Source organism: Mercenaria mercenaria, chromosome 3 (assembly GCF_021730395.1).
Source record: "Mercenaria mercenaria strain notata chromosome 3, MADL_Memer_1, whole genome shotgun sequence".
Classification (NCBI taxonomy): Eukaryota; Metazoa; Mollusca; class Bivalvia; order Venerida; family Veneridae; genus Mercenaria; species Mercenaria mercenaria.
This window is the reverse complement of record NC_069363.1, coordinates 78,825,408-78,842,089: the sequence shown is the minus strand read 5'-3', so window position 1 is coordinate 78,842,089 and position 16,682 is coordinate 78,825,408. Positions and strand designations below refer to the sequence as shown.

Genomic DNA, 16,682 nt, shown 5'->3' with positions numbered 1-16,682 from the left:
TCAGCTTTAGAGTGAAATAGATAGAAGTCAGCTTTTTCAATATCACTACAAACGTAAACCTGGTACAAAGTAGAAATTATGGGTTTTATAATTTCTTTCGTGTAAGACAAAGGCGGAGGGCACGTAGCTGTGAGTTTAGAATATGTCGAAACAATACCAGTACATTTATACTTTATCGAATAATGCTTCACCATATACATGTAAATGGATTGCAATATTAGTATAAAATCATTATCTAAACTGCTGAAACTGTATTGTCACCAAACTAAAAACAAATGCCACATGAATGGATACATTTAGTAATCTCCTGCGATTGAAAAATCTCTCACTAATCAAGATGAGCAGTTGCAGAATCTTGGAATTAAACACAATATGCCACACTTACTTCGTCCACCATTAATAATAACGATCCATCATTTTATCCCAAAAGCATTATAAAACAATTAAGTCCAAGTTTTAATTTGTTACTAGCAAGTCACTATAATAATTATGCGATTCACTGGATCAAATATGACTAAATGTATTTGCTACATATTGTACAAAACATCATATGATATGAAACGTGGTTAAGCCAAGTAGGCAGCAAAAATGTAGTTGATTATAGTAGCTAGTTCTGATGAAATTAGAGAGAGTAAAGGTAATTCGAATATTTAGGACATTTCTCAAATATTCCCGCGAACCCGTACTCTTATGCATGTTTCACTTAAAAAAGACGACCCAGAACGCGGACCTTTTTAGGCATGTATGTCAGCAGCAAATGGAAATGTGCTTTTACTTCAAAGCAAATGGTAATTGTCATTGATCAGGTCAAAATGATTTTTTGTTGAGGGGTGTGGGGGTAGGTGTGGCTTTAAATCACAATTATTTTAGTTGGTTGAAATTATTGGTGTAAATTTTGTCATAACAAAGTAAAAAGGAAATTTGTAACATCAAGTGATTTTTCAATCATACATACCATATTTTATAGTTTTACTCGTGGCTTTGCCACTTGTGAAAATATAAAATCGTACACTGAAACAAACAAATATCCTGCATGAATTAAATCAGTTATAATATTACTATCATTTGGACATGCTAAACTCGACTTAAATAGTAAGATATATCTCGTTATAACATCCAAACCGTTGAACAAGCTAAGACAGCAAATATAGACACAGTTCTACTTAGTTACGAAGTGCGTTTTATACACTGATATATGCAGTGAATGATTGCTAAATTTCACCAACAGGTTCAGCTCAAACGAAAGATAGAGGAATTACCCCAAGGTCTGGATACGGAGGTGTCCGAGGGTGGAAGTAATTTTAGTGTTGGAGAACGTCAGCTTATCTGTCTTGCAAGGGCTATTTTACGAGATACGAAAATAATCGTTATTGACGAAGCCACCGCTAATGTTGATTGCAGGTACTTTAATATTTTTGTAAAACCTAGTCAGCGGCCCGTATATTAAGCTATATTTTACTAAAACCGTGACCTAAATATTTGTGGCTGGGACCATATTTTAACAGTATACGCATTCATTTAAAGGCCAGAATAAATAGTACATATAGCCAGCATGAAATAAAAACCTGATGGGCCAAGTTAACAACAAACAAAGACAATTACATTGGTTTACCTATTTGTGACAGTAGTTTTGGTTTTGATTTAGATACTTTTCATCACAAGCACCTAACTTATATTTTCCAGATCCAGCCTTATTTAGATTTAAATTTGATTTTCAATGACATAACCTGTAACCTGTGTCGAAACATATAGTGTAACATAGATAAGATTAGCGGCATACAATCGTTAGAGACTGATTTCGATGGGAACGAGGTTCAGACAAGCGCATATTTTCCACAAACAATTTGGAACTGGTTCAACATTTGCATATATACTCAAATCCCTGTTATTATGTTTCACAAGTCAGCTTTTACATTTTAGTCTCTCTAACTGACTGGGACCAGAGAAGCCATATGTACGCTTCTTTCTCTGAAAATATACTGGACTGCGATGATACAGTTAAGGCGTAGAGAAAGTGTGCATTATGAAAAATATCTAAATTCATAACAGATCGCTTTCCGATACGTGAGATTCACATGGATACAGATTCGAAGTATAAAATCTTACAGAAATATAGAAAATATAATGTTATTGTCTTATAAATTTAAATCTACAGGTATGTCGAAGAATATATAAAAGACTTTTATTTCTTTGTAGAAGAACCTTATAAACTAAAATTTATAAAGTCAGTAACCTAATATGCCAATCATCCTAGCTTCTGATCTAAATTCTTTCCTTAATTGAAATTTCCGACAAAATAGGCATGTGTTTGCCTGAGTAAAAGTTAGTAAGTTACAGTTTAAAAGTCAATACGCCTCCTTCAAATTATATACACAACCTGCATAAAAATAGCACTTAAAATCTCAAACATTATAAAATAAAGTGGGAAAACAAAGGCTAAAAGTCTTTTATACCCGACTTTTGTGACCTGCTGAACATGAACGACTAATTTTAAGTTGCTGACAAGTGAAGGTTTCAACCGAAGTGCAGTTGGTAGTCGGATACCTATTCTCAATAAGCACATTTTAGGCCGTACTTTAAATTATAAATCCGCTTGACAAAAAAGATAGAAAACCATTTCCTCGGCGATTTGATTCAATAACATTCAAATCTACATGCAATATTCCTTGATATAAGCGCAGGTACTCTGCCGGTGGTAATATAGCTGTCTTCACTATCCGCCGTGAGAACTACCTTGTATTTTTTATTTTCATCGGCAATTACGGAATGGTTTAAGTAAGAATTGAATTAAAAGTAGTGGGTTATTTGGTGATTATATAATAATTTAACTGGTGATATGTTATTCGTTGGTGTCTTGAGAAAACCCCGAACTTCTGACCGAAGTACTTAACACATGTACGCCGAAAATGTCTATTACAACTATAAGTTATCCATTGAACGTCCTAACTATACCGAAAACTCGATAATTTGATTTTGCTGCCAGTATCACAAATCAGTATCAAAAAGTTCAATCAAGGGAATGTGATCATTTCTTCATGTTTTTATAAAATAACGCATTTTACTTAAAAATCCTGTAATTTTGATTAACTGATATTGGAACATAAAATAATTTGATAAAATCAAATTATTATGCTTCATCTATACATAAAACATATGTATAAATTTTGTTGTTGTAAAAACTGTCAATAAACTGGGCTACAGATATCTTTACACCAAAATATGTTGAAATATTAGACAAGTATTTTATGCTCTTCTTAGATGTAGCTAGATATATATATTATTTTTGTTTTTGTTATCAGTTTTATGTGTGAAGGCAGCAAACTCAACAAATCATACTTTGATTCTATTATTAGAACAATGATATTTTTTAGTAAATGTTACAAATATTCTGTATGATATTCTGTAAGACCACTCTAAAGGGAAGATACATATTATAGTCCTTGTCTAATTGACACAAGGTTTTTTCAATGTATTAACTTTGGTTTGGTGAACTTGATGATAGAAATGAAATTTAGCTGCACTTCTTCTGCACTTTATAGTATATATATTTGTGCAATAGTTAGGTTGCAACATTTGAAAACATTGAATAAATAAGCCTTACTATCATACTTCGAAAGTAAACGATGATCAGCTAGTAGCATTGTTAACTATTTATTTCAATAGCGCTCACTGTGGGTTACTCTACTGACCTCAATCTTATAAGCCCCTCTGGTTCATCCAGAAGTGTATATTAATATTTTGACTATCAGAAACAATGATCATTTATGAGAGGACATGCGGTTTTCATAAAATACAGTCCTAGTTCAATTCTTTCTTACTACGCTAATTGTAACTACTGTTGTAATTTTGATTCTTGCAAAAGGTTCGTATTGTTATTTTTATAGTCTTAAATTATTTGAATAAACACTTGTTTACATGTATTTTCTAGCACAGATGAAGTGATTCAGCATGTGATTCGATTGAAGTTCCGTGGATGCACAGTTCTGACTATTGCTCATCGACTTCTTACAGTCATGGATTGTGACAGAATTTTGGTAGGTCGCGTGGTATGTCACTTGAACACTTGTTCATGAATGTATATGTATACATGTTCTTCCCTAATCCTTTATTCTGCTAAAATTCTTTATGCAGTTCTTTTGCCAGTAATCAGTATTGGAAATTAGAGCGTGAAATATACATGCATATGTAGAAATCATAAAATTGTAGGTATTATCATTGCTTACATAGGTTTGATTTCAATTCTGAAAGTGCAGACAAAGTTAAAGAAAAATCATTACATTTGTTAATACGTATATAGCCATCTTGCATAGAAATAAAGAAGAAAACAGAAACTGCAGTACACTTTGATGTCATTTTCACGCTGCTGAGTAAAATGTCGATTGAAACGACTACTTCAAGTTTTTTTCATCACACCTTGCTGAACATGAATAAAATGGCACGGGAAATGTTGCGTTTGTAATTAAGAAATGAAACCCATTTTTGCATTCTGTTTGAAAGAATATTACAAATAATTGTTTCCTGTATGACATTTATGTTGTTTAAAGATTTCTTTCCCATTTATTCTAAAAGCGAGGCCTGATTGGAGTTATATGTTTGGTGTATGCTATGTTGCATGGTTATACTGACCCTCTTGTATTTCATCCTTTCTTTTTAAAATATTTTGTTGATGACTTTTTAAGTCGTATGACTTCTGTATTTTCCAATATGTCTGCGCTGCATAATGTTGACAAGGTTTGGGGTAGATTATGTGGGGGATTGTCTGCCTTGGATTTTTCAATGCTACCGCCATTTTTAACCTCACCTTGTACTTATAAGGATTCTGAAAAACATTAAATGTATTCACATTTACTTCCATTGTAATAGATACATAATAATACAATACTATAACAATTATAGTGAACGAAACTCATTTATGTTTTTGTTTATTAGGTTCTAGACGACGGAAATGTTGTTGAGTTTGATGTACCGTTCCTCCTTCTCCAAAACACTAATAGTTTATTGAGGAAGATGGTTGCAGAGACCGGAGAGAAAATGGCCTCATATCTGTTCAAGACTGCTAAATCTGCATATGACAGAAACGAACCTGCTCATGCAGATGAAGACCAAGAATCCGATGATGTCCTCTTTCAACGTTCAACAGAGGAAAACATCGTTTTAGAGACAAGTCAAGAAGTGGACGAAAATACTAGTCTTCTTTGAATGAAAACTTAATAAAGAAATAATGCATGAAGCCAAGTTTTTGCCAGTGAGAGGAAAATAAAATGTTTGCCAATAATTATGTTCGACAAAGAGCCATTGAAGACAAAATGTACCAGTCAAACACTTTTTCTGTCATTTCTTATAGCTGAAAAAGAGCGGAAACAAAGTTAACACTAAAACACTCTTAGTGATATACCTTGTAATCAAATATTTAAAAATATTGATGAAAAAGAACTCATATTCTTAATGTATTTAGTTTGTACTGCTGTGAAAAAGATATCTGTATTTTCACCGCAGTGAAACATATTTTTTATATTTTTCAGTTGTTTTCTAGAACTATATTTGATCCGTTTGAAGAGATAGAAAATGCATACAAATTGTAAAAGTCAAAATATAAAGTTTTCCAACTTACGGTACACATTATCCGGTTGGTATCTGAGTACACCACAGCATTTAATATCCGCAAACAGAAATTACTCGGACGGCATTATTTCAAATGACTGCAGTATACACTAAGACTTCTTTTTAAATAATTGTAACTTATCTTTTCTTGAAGAACATTATCAGTGCTGAATGCATGAAAAATATTTACAGTCAAACAGACACTTCAAAATTAGCTCAAATATTAGGCTCAAAATTCTAATGGTGGTCTATGAATTAAGATTTCATGACAGTTTTATATTACAATTTTTTTCACTTTTTTATGGAACTTCTTATTTAAAGAGATGGGAATAATCGGTTACTAAAATAAAAAATAAAACTAATTGTTATGGCATTAGTATAACCACACTTCTTCAAAATGTTTCAAACTTTGTGTAAAATGGTCCATAAAAATTACAGCATCCAGATTTATTTTTGCAAATGAGAGGACTTCAACATAATTTTACTTACGTTACATGGGCAATTAACCTAACCACTGCTACCGGAGAACCTGTTCTCAGCATACAGCACCAATAAGAACAAATCACAATGTTACATATATTGCTGGTTAAGTTATATCACCACTAAACAAATTTCGGGGAAGTGAAATAAAGGAATTATTTTATGCCGTCCCTTCCGAGTTTTGCCACTTAAATGTCTCTAGAACTGAAAATAATATACAGTATTTAAACTTAAAACAGGCTTTATGGATCAAGAGACAATTTCCCATAATAGGTTATATCCTTTAGAGTAGCATGATCAGTCCGTTCTACGGAAATCGTATAGATATTATTTTCAAAATTGCAAAAGAGTTTAGACGACGCATAAAACAGGTTTATATACGTAACCGCTTTACCCTCTTTTCTGTTTTTACGAAATTGTTCCCCCTTTCCACTTTGTAAATGTGCTACAATTAATATCTCCTTTATTAGTTCTGAAACCTATTTATGCTTTTGACTGAAACTTCAGAGAAACCTTTAAATAGTTTACATATCATCAAGTTCCGTAAGTCTGCCACTTATTTTGACAAATTATTTCGCCTTTTTTACTTACAAAGTTAATCAAAGTTGTCGATTTCTTTAATCTTTTCTGAAATTAATATGGTTTTGCACTGAGTTTTAAAACGTGTTGTAAGGATTCCATAAAGGGTCTAATAATTATTTTTTACTTGGAAAAAGTCATAAATTACAAATTTCTTCAATAAAACCTATGCATGCATTTGATTGAACATGCAAACCTGGGACCTTTATCCTATTATATCAAAATTTATATAAATTGTGTATTTTAATGTGACTTTACATAGTACAGTGAAAGGTACGGGTACATTTCAGTTTTAGTTTTATTATCTGAATTGTAACGCCATGTATTTTTACGTGAAATAATTTATATTCAATCCAGTACTTAACCTTAAGCCACAGAATACAACTGTGAAGCATTTGAGTTTTATACAGATGCATGTAAAATAAGAATTGCAAAAACTAGAATACTCGGGTCTACAAGCATTTAAAGATTGAACATTATCAGTCAGTAAAGGCTAGTGTAAATAAAAATGGAATACTTAGCTTTATAACTGCATTATAGATAAACATGTGATATGTAGCCTTTGGACTATCATCACTTTGCCAAGGCTGTTATCACTCAAAGGCATCGCTCTTCCGTGTATTAACATAGATTTTAAAGACACAAAAACCATAAATCTCCATTGAATAATGTTAAACATATTTGCTTTTTATACATCTTTTAATTTATTAGTTATAACAGTGACTATAAAAAGAAAACTGATTGTGAACTTACACAGTAAAAAGATTAGAATACACAGAAAGGATGAACAGAAAAACCATAACTCTGTCATGAATATTTATCGTATAACTGTTATTGTTATTGTTGTGTAAATTAAACTGTTTGCATTTATTTTTTCACTTTTCTATTTAACACTATAACGTCGATGACAAGAAAAGAAGTTCCGTGTAACTTGATAATTGATAAATAAAATGAAATTAAAAGAAAAGCAATTATTTTCTTGAATAGATTTTAAAGTACATGTATCTCCAGGACTGAAATAAAAGTTACAGTGAGTGGTATTTTGATTGTGGGTATTATTTAGTACTGTCAATATTAACCTTTCTCAAATCAAGATTTGAGTGGTGATATGAAACACATTTAGTAATAGCTCAAGTGCAGTGAAGGTAATGATACATTTTTAATCATGAAGGGTGGGGTGGTATTAATTTACTCTACGATGTAGCTACTATTCAGACTTTTAGTTTCAAAGTAATTTTCTGTAAAAATATAGAATAAAACGTTTTAAAATACGATTTCATAATTTACCTAATTGTATGGAGTGTGTTAGTGAGTTTGAACGTTTTATTAAAGCATATAGTTTCGTGCGTGAATTTTGTTGAGTGGAGAAGTACAATTTATTGAGTCTATTGTTATATAATATGTCTTTAGATAATTTCATCAACAGTCTTTAAAAATTGCATGTGTATTATTATTGGTAGCTGTAGCAACATTTTATGATTTTGGTTTTGAAAACTTACATTGTGAGCGTCTTGCTACATAGGCTACATAGATTGCAGTGTTATTCCTAATCCCTGTACCGTACAGTAGAATAGTATTGAACAGAGTAATTGTTTATGCTCGAATAAGCGCGATCGCATTCAGCTGACACAATTGTAAAATTGGAGCATTATGAAATTTTAGATGCATAAATATAATATTTCGTATGGTACAACATGTTCTGTTTAATTTTATTACTGTGTGGTGAGAATAAAATTGGTTTTATTTCTAAATCTGTAACCATAGAACCTTGAGTCCAGATATTTAATGTTGAAAATGAATTATAACCATTACAACATATTGTGAACCTATAAGTCGTTAATAATTTATATTGTGAGTAGTTTTAATCAATGTATACTAACTGGTATAGGAAGCTGTTGTTTTTTATGGCAACTTTGACGATATATGCATCAAGTTATATAACGATTGGGTAGAAATTTGCTTTCAGCAAGTTCTAACTTTACAAAATCATAGAAGAAATGGTTGTTTTACATGACATTTGAACATCGTATAAAACAAGTATTTTACTCTGCAAAACGATTATCAATTTACTGATTTCGTGAATTCTGTAAAATGTATGCATGAAGGGGCAACATCTTCTTGACAGTTCAATATTTAAAACACCATTTTGAAAGAACTGTTACACAAATCCGTTTTGCTGCATTTGCAAAAATGTTCATTTGCAGAAAGTCAACACCAGTTTTAGCAATTTTGAAAAAATATTATTTTTTTAATTCTTTATAAATGTCATTTTAAAAGGAACAACTTTTTATGATATAATAAAAAATACTAAATCAACGGAAATCTTATATGTTTTTCAAATTTAATGTTTTGACATTATTTCAAACAAATAAAAATATATACAATTTACAATTATAAGACAATAGTATCGTGTTAAAAAACTTTGAACTACCTAGAAGTGTGACCCCTTCCTGGAGTACTTTTATTTCATACCAAAGTTTCATAGCACACCTTTTCAAGGTGCCTTGCATACAACAAAGGCAGCGATTTTAAATTAATCTTCTACCAGTACAAATGCAGAGCAATCTGACCGGCGGACAAAAGCGGGAGAAAGTCCCCAGAACAGAGAGAGAAATCGTTTAAATAAGGCATGTCCGAGTAATTTAGCCTAGCTTTCACTGAAAAGACATGTGTTTATTGTAAAGCACCGATACACGTTTTTCCTCCTAGTTGAGAGGGAGACACACAAGAAAATCTCAGAAATTTCAAATGCCTGCACCAGGATTCGAACCCCAGACCTCTGGATGGACAGTCTAGACTACTGTGAGATCATTTAATTTCGTGGGCATGAAATTTCGTGGATTTGGTCAAAACGGCAATTTCGTGGGGATATGAATTCGTGGATTTCAACTTTTGAACATAAAATGAGTGGGAATTTTACTTGTTCGTTGGGGTTAAATTTCGTGGATTGACTCAACCACGAAATCCACGAAAATTAGTCCCCAACGAATATTAATGATTTCATAGTATATGGCTACTCTGAGGCATAATCCTGTAAAATGGCAATTCTTTAATAACGAAATAAACATGGTTATACCGTTCAATTTTGATATAAACAACGCTTTGCTTATATGTCAATGTTCTGGTCATTTTCATATGAATTTGACTCTAACACTTATAGTGATTTGAAAAGCCGGAAATGACTTGTTGCATTATGAAAATGTATGTTTAGATTTTAGATGGTAAGTTTTATGTATAAATAAAATCAGACATTCTATTTCAGTATGTTCAACATATTTTATTACTTTTTTAGTTACGTTGCTTTGAGGTGTAAATTATTCTGTACAGAAAGTATAGTTATTCCTAGTAGGTTCATTATTCGAGATAGACTCTTGAAGGTAAAATGTTTGTCTGTATGTACGGCTGAATTTATTTTGGTAAAAAAACTACTTGAAGGTACACTAACAAAAATAGATTTCGTCCCTTACAATGGCTAGAATGATGTTGTTACTCTTGGATATATGAACAAAAAGCATGGTCCAAATGGAGATTACATTTCCACATAAGCCGGTACATGCATTTTAGTTTTCGGTCGATTGTGAAGCAGGTTCTACAACATCTGTTGATCACTGCCAACACCTACACCTCAATTCTAAAGGTATGACAAAAGTAAAACCAGTTTCCTTTTCAATGTTGCGTGCAAAACAAGGATGCTATATTTGGGATCCAATAGTACCATTTCTACTTCTTTGGTAAGGCCCGATCAGGGAGCGAATATGCGACATCCGGCACTCCAAGCGGGTGTTCTCCCACAAGGCTACCGATGCGGTCGACAAAGGCTTGACACTTTCCCTCCTATGTACATTGTACCTTACGAGTGGTGCGCAATTAAATGTTTCAAAATGTATTGTCACTAAGTATAGATATCGCACAGTATTAATATGATATTAACAACAGAATAACATAAGATTAAGTCCATGTACAAATATATTTTGTTGAAGCCCAGTTTCTTTGGTCTACTTCCTGGTAAAAACTGATTGTCGCTGTCTGATGAAAACTCTGTGTTATTTTCTTGGTGGATTTAATTTTAATGAATATTTTATCAAGCTTTCAAAGATATATTCTGCGAAAATACCCCGGGACTGTCTAGCCAGTATATTTCAAAGTTTTAATCGTGATGTAAACCTTAAAGCGATTAGGTAATTTTTGTTACTGCAAAAATCTCGTAACAAAGATTTTTACCTGCAACAGTCTCAGTATTTATTATAAATATCATAATGGTTGTGGTAAACAAAATAATAAAATATTTCATTTTCATGCAAGAAAAACCCCGCAAGAAAACAATCCTACCACTCGGGGTGAATTGATCAAAACGTTATTCATATTACTTGTAAGTAACCGTATATTCTACAAACATGAATATTGATATAAAAGAAAACATTCCATAATTCGTGTCTCTACTTGCAGACACAAAAGGAAATCGGACATTATGCTATGGATTTTGCCCAAATTTCAATGCCATTTCATGACTTCAATAGCTGATAATTTTATTTAATGGCTTCAGTTACGCATAAATTAGTAATATACCTATCAAACTGTCACAAAAAATAATTTTATTTCATATTCGTTGTCTTGAAATTTCAGTAGTTTGTGACTGAGGGTCATATTTTTTGAAAAATGTAAAATGTGTATCTTTAGTGAAATAAGCATATGCATTTAAGGTATATCTATTATAAAGTGTTTTAGAACAAAAAATAAAGTTTTACTATGCAAATTATCAGTCTTATTAACATTTTTAAAAATAACTGAAAAGCAAAAAATAATAAAAAAAAAAAGTTTTCTATACATCTATTACTATACTGTATAATGACACTTGCGGTACACATGTACAATACTGTCTGGGCGTTATAGGCAGGGTTAGCATACATAAATTGTTTTACATACATTGGCGTAGCTGGCCTTTTGCAGTTATAGCGGAGGGGTGTAGGAGACTGCCTAGGCCACTGAGGGTTCAGGTGTGCCTGGGTTTTAGCATTTTATGACACATTTGGATACAATCTAGATGCATCGTTTGCTCTTTTCAAGGTTCCTTAGTATCGCATTTTTAGTGTGTTTGGTTTTTCATTTTCCGAAATTATCTGCAGGCACAGTCCTGTTGTGCTTAAATAATGGCGGTTTCACCATAGAGTCATGCACATTTAGCCTATATTTTTAATGCCTAGCAAACATTTAAATGTGCTTTCTGTTACTCTAATGCAAAAACAAAACAACATACTAATAAAATGTAGTAACCAAATACCGCCTGATACAATATATCAATGGAACAGAACTTCATTAGCTAGTATCAACATTAATGTCGATATTCCTTTGGGGTCGTTACTAATATTTCTGTCGGATTCGGAATAAGTTTCAGTTCAGACTGTGGCTAAATTGGTGTTAATTCTAGGGGTGTCAGTTTTAGTTCTGGTGGGGTCAGTGTTAGTTCTGAAGGCCTCAGTGTTATTCTGGGGTGTCAAGTGTTACTTCTGAAGGCGCCAGTGTTAGTTATGGGGGCGTCAGTGTTAGATCTGAAGGCACTCGGGTCAGTTCAGGAGTCGGTGTTTAGTGTAGTTTTGTTAAGAGTTGAGGATGCTGGAAACAGTGCTTCTTTGGTTCGAATTAAAGCAAAAGTTGTTCTTAAAATGCATTCAATATTTCTGTCGGATTCGGAATAAGTTTCAGTTCAGACTGTGGCTAAATTGGTGTTAATTCTAGGGGTGTCAGTGTTAGTTCTGGTGGGGTCAGTGTTAGTTCTGAAGGCGTCAGTGTTAGTTCTGGGGTGTCAAGTGTTACTTCTGAAGGCGCCAGTGTTAGTTATGGGGGCGTCCGTTTTAGTTCTGAAGGCACTCGGGTAAGTTCAGGAGTCGGTGTCTAGTGTAGTTTTGTTAAGAGTTGAGGATTCTGGAAACAGTGCTTCTTTGGTTCGAATCAAAGCAAAAGTTGTTCTTAAAATGCATTCTAAGTGTGCCATAATTGTATCCTACAATGAGTAAAAGGCATTTGCACCACAGTGGCACTGTTTCCACAGCCACAGAAGTTCGTCTATATCTCTTTGTCATGTTTAGGTTGAAGACACATACATTTAATTATATATGTCTAAGAAACTTGCTTTGTTCATGACTTGCGACAGACGCAGTTGCCGCAATCCTCATGACACTCAATCGACGGACTTCGACTGTCAAGAGGCAGCAGACCTGATTGAAAAATTCATAAGATGTACATACCAAGATCAGTCTGCTTTCAGTCTTGAAGTTCTATGTCACTTTTTATTTACTATTGTGTTTTTCTATGCTTGAAATATTGACAAAAACCAATAAGGCTGTAGATATTTAAGATGTAGGATACACATGCAATAAGAGTCAAAATATCTTGTGTAAAATTAATTTGCTGACACCCTGTATGTATTTTTTTCAATTTTTAACATTTTCCCCCCTGTGACCAAGTACCATTTTTGCAACATACGTACATGATAATCATTTACAAAGGCATGTGAAATATTTTGTTGCGTCACTGGTGGGAAAGATGTTTAAAACATAAATATGATTAATGTTCATATTTCAATAGAAATGAAAATACGAAATGTCTACAAAATCATCTTTTTTGTTAACAAACTTGTAAAATTCATTCGAATATATCAAGAAAGGGTATTTGACTATCTTTATTATGCTATTTCAGAAGTCTAGCCCTAGGTCAGTTTTTACTTCATTTGATAGGCAATCTGAATAGGAAAATGTCCGAGGTCCTTTATATTACCATATTCATTATAATATTCAAATATATATAAGATTATCTTAATATCATAATGAACAAAAGTTACTGTATTTGATTTAGTGAAAAATCTGGTTTATCATATAGATCAAAGACCGCAAAATTGAATTTTAACTCCTCTTTCACGACATTAAAACTGACACACGCTACTTTAGGCTAAGAGAATTTATTTATTTATTTTGTTGGGTTTAACGTCGCAACGACACAATTTTAGGTCATATGGCGACTTTCCAGCTTTAATGGTGGAGGAAGACCCCAGATGCCCCTCCATGCACTATTTCATCACGAGCGGACACCTGGGTAGAACCACCGACCTTCCGTAAGCCAGCTGGATGGCTTCCTCACGTGAAGAATTCTACGCCCCAAATGAGGTTTCGAACCCACATCGATGAGGGGCAAATGGTTTGAAGTCAACGACTCTAACCACTCGGCCACGGAGGCCCCTTTAGACTAAGAGAAATACGTTCAACTTTATCCAACAGAAACTTTGTCTACACCAACAATAGTATATGCATGTAGGTACAACATACAAAAAGTCTTCAAAGAAATTTTCATTCAACATGTAGAAAATATAATTTCAAAATTCGACGATTTTCCAAAAATAAATTATGTACCCTATCGTTCACCATACTACAACCGGTGTCAAGGTAAAAGAATCTAAAAATTCGGCTGCAAAATCGTGAACGATATTTATTAATATTCTAGGACTTAGCATCAGACATTCTTTGAAAAGGTAGGAACTTATTAATATTTGTTTCTGATTTTTCAATTCCTAGTAAATTTCTTGGTTTAAACAGGTTTATGTATGTAAACAACCACATGTGAACAGTCGTTACATAGCAACAGTGAGAAAAGACCTACAGGCTGTCATTCGAGAAGAAACATGTTTTAACCTTAAAATTGAATTGTCGGAGTAAACAAGAAATAGAGTTTATTCATCTAAAACTAACGCGATTTTCACTTGATTTTACAAGTTTACAATCATCACGGTAGAGGTGATCGTGACCGGTAGTGAAAAATTATTCAAACAAATGTATGTATTTGTGGTAATTACACTTCAACGGTATGTAATTTTGTTAAGAAGAGCAAAAGTAAGCCATAAAAATAAGGATATGCATGATTTTATCCTAATTTAAGTCGGAAATTGCAAAAAAATCGCGAAAATGGGTGACGCATTTTCAATTTCTTTTTTTAAGGAAGCGCATAAGGAACAAAACTCGACAAAAAATTCGTAAATCTATTTCTTCAAAACAAAAGCATATTCAATGCTTTAAATCGTATTAAATGATATTTCTTGATGTCTTTGTAACATTTTATCTCAGTTAACATAAGAATTGATTTAAATTAGTTCCATTTATTTCATTTCAGCATCATGGTATAGTGTTAGAAGGCATTGGTAATGGTGGTAAACCAATTTTTGGAATATTATTCAATATTGGGCCTGAAATATGAGGTAATTTTAGTATAATTGGATTTAAAACACGGTTGTGATGTAATCCTTTGTTAGTTTTGTCCATTATATAGGTTATTGTACCGATACCACTCTATACACACGATTATTTTACTATACCTGTCCATTATTAACCTGTACGAGTCAATTCTTAAAATAATGGATACTTTAAGAATGGACAAGTACAGGTTAATAATGGACAGGTATAGTAATAACCTTGTACGTTGAGAGGTGTGAATACATCAGCCTATGAAATTCGAAAGTTTCGAAATATATTAAAACTGCAACTTGTTTTTTTCCAGAATTTGTAGCTGCAATAAAAAAACCCTGATGGGGAACGTATGATTTTAACCCAATGTTTGTTCGTTTGTTTTGGGTTTAACGCCGTTTTTCAACAGTATTTTAGTCATTTAACGGCGGGCAGTTAACCTAACCACACCCTATAAACGACTGTATTTCCCCTCTTCCTCTTGCGAGTGATCAAAACAATAAACTGACAGCGAAAATTTGAAAAACAGCATTTTAAAGTGACAGATTTGCTTTGAAGGTATATATATTTACATTTTATTGGAAGCTAAACATGATTTGTTTCTGTGTATAATGTGTTAGCCTGATGACAGATAGAATTATAGCAAAAAACTCGATTGATCACTGATTTTGTCCAGAAATTGTACATTGTCGGCGTCAAAAGTACTTATTTTCTTGCTTGAAGAATGACCTACATGTAAATTCCACTGTTTCATGGATAAAGAAACAATACTAGTTTGGTAAAATAAAATAAAACCATTGATAAATTCTCCAATTTGTTTATAACCGTAAATGAAAGAAGATTCGGTGTTATTTCCTGACTGTATGCACACTTGCTTAATTACTGTACAAGTGCTTGCGAGTTTGGTAAAAAGACTGTATGCCTGTTTGTGAGTGACTTATTTATAAAATATCGGCGTTTCCTATGCTCCTGTAGTATTTCTTCATATTTAGAAACCGCAAACAAAGTTTGAAGGAGGGTGGTATAAAACAGTCACCAGGCGGTCCGTCTGTTGGGTCTGTTTGTATATGTGTCCTCATATATTTGGTCGTGCAATTACTTTGATGCTATTGCACCCACCTCTCTCAAAGTTTACATACAAACATCGGCCATATGTTGTTAATGTCCATCTTATCATTTTCCTTTTTCTTTTTAAAGTGACACTTAAAGGTGAAACGGTCTGTTTTTCGTGTCAGTGCCATAATTTCTTTATGCATTAAGGAATTTTGAAATAACTTGGCACAAATGTTCACCATCATGAGACCGTAATGTCGCATACAAGACTATATTTTCTAGAATTTCAAACCATTGAAACCAATATATAATCGCTACTGCAATTAATAAGGTGTGAAAATATGAACCGTTGTGAGTAAATGGGGTCTTTGGAGTGAAACGGCGCCAGATTGAATCCACTAATCCTTTGTGGATTGCTTTCTTGAGAGCGTCGCACAGTAAACAGCTCTTTTTTAGTTTTGTCTTTGTATTTGCCATAAACACATGAACTTTAACATGAAACTTGACTTATTTTACTGAAAATACATTCTGCGAATGAAATAAGTCCCCATTTTACAAGCAGAAATGCCATTAGAGGAAAAAATGAGGGTTAATTAACTCACTTGAGCAAGAAGTGCTCAAGGTGAGCTTTTGTGATCACCCTGTGTCCGTCGTCCGTCGTTGTCGTCCGTTGTCAACAATTTGACTGTTAAAACTGAGAGGTCAAACTTTTGTTCAAATCTTAATGAAATTTGGTCAGAATGT

General features: G+C 32.9%; 1 protein-coding gene across 3 annotated transcripts in view; it reads left to right on the top strand.

Moving 5' to 3' along the window:
- LOC123524233 (ATP-binding cassette sub-family C member 4-like) overlaps positions 1-9,916 on the top strand; it is a 108,630-nt gene extending 98,714 nt beyond the window's left edge. For all 3 annotated transcript variants that reach the window (XM_053539009.1, XM_045302285.2, XM_053539008.1), the window contains exons 26-28: positions 1,229-1,401; positions 3,929-4,034; positions 4,930-9,916. In XM_053539009.1, coding sequence (XP_053394984.1) covers positions 1,229-1,401; positions 3,929-4,034; positions 4,930-5,199 — 549 coding nt within the window. In that variant the 3' untranslated portion in view covers positions 5,200-9,916. The remainder of the gene's footprint in view (positions 1-1,228; positions 1,402-3,928; positions 4,035-4,929) is intronic.
- The last annotated feature ends 6,766 nt before the right edge of the window (positions 9,917-16,682 follow it).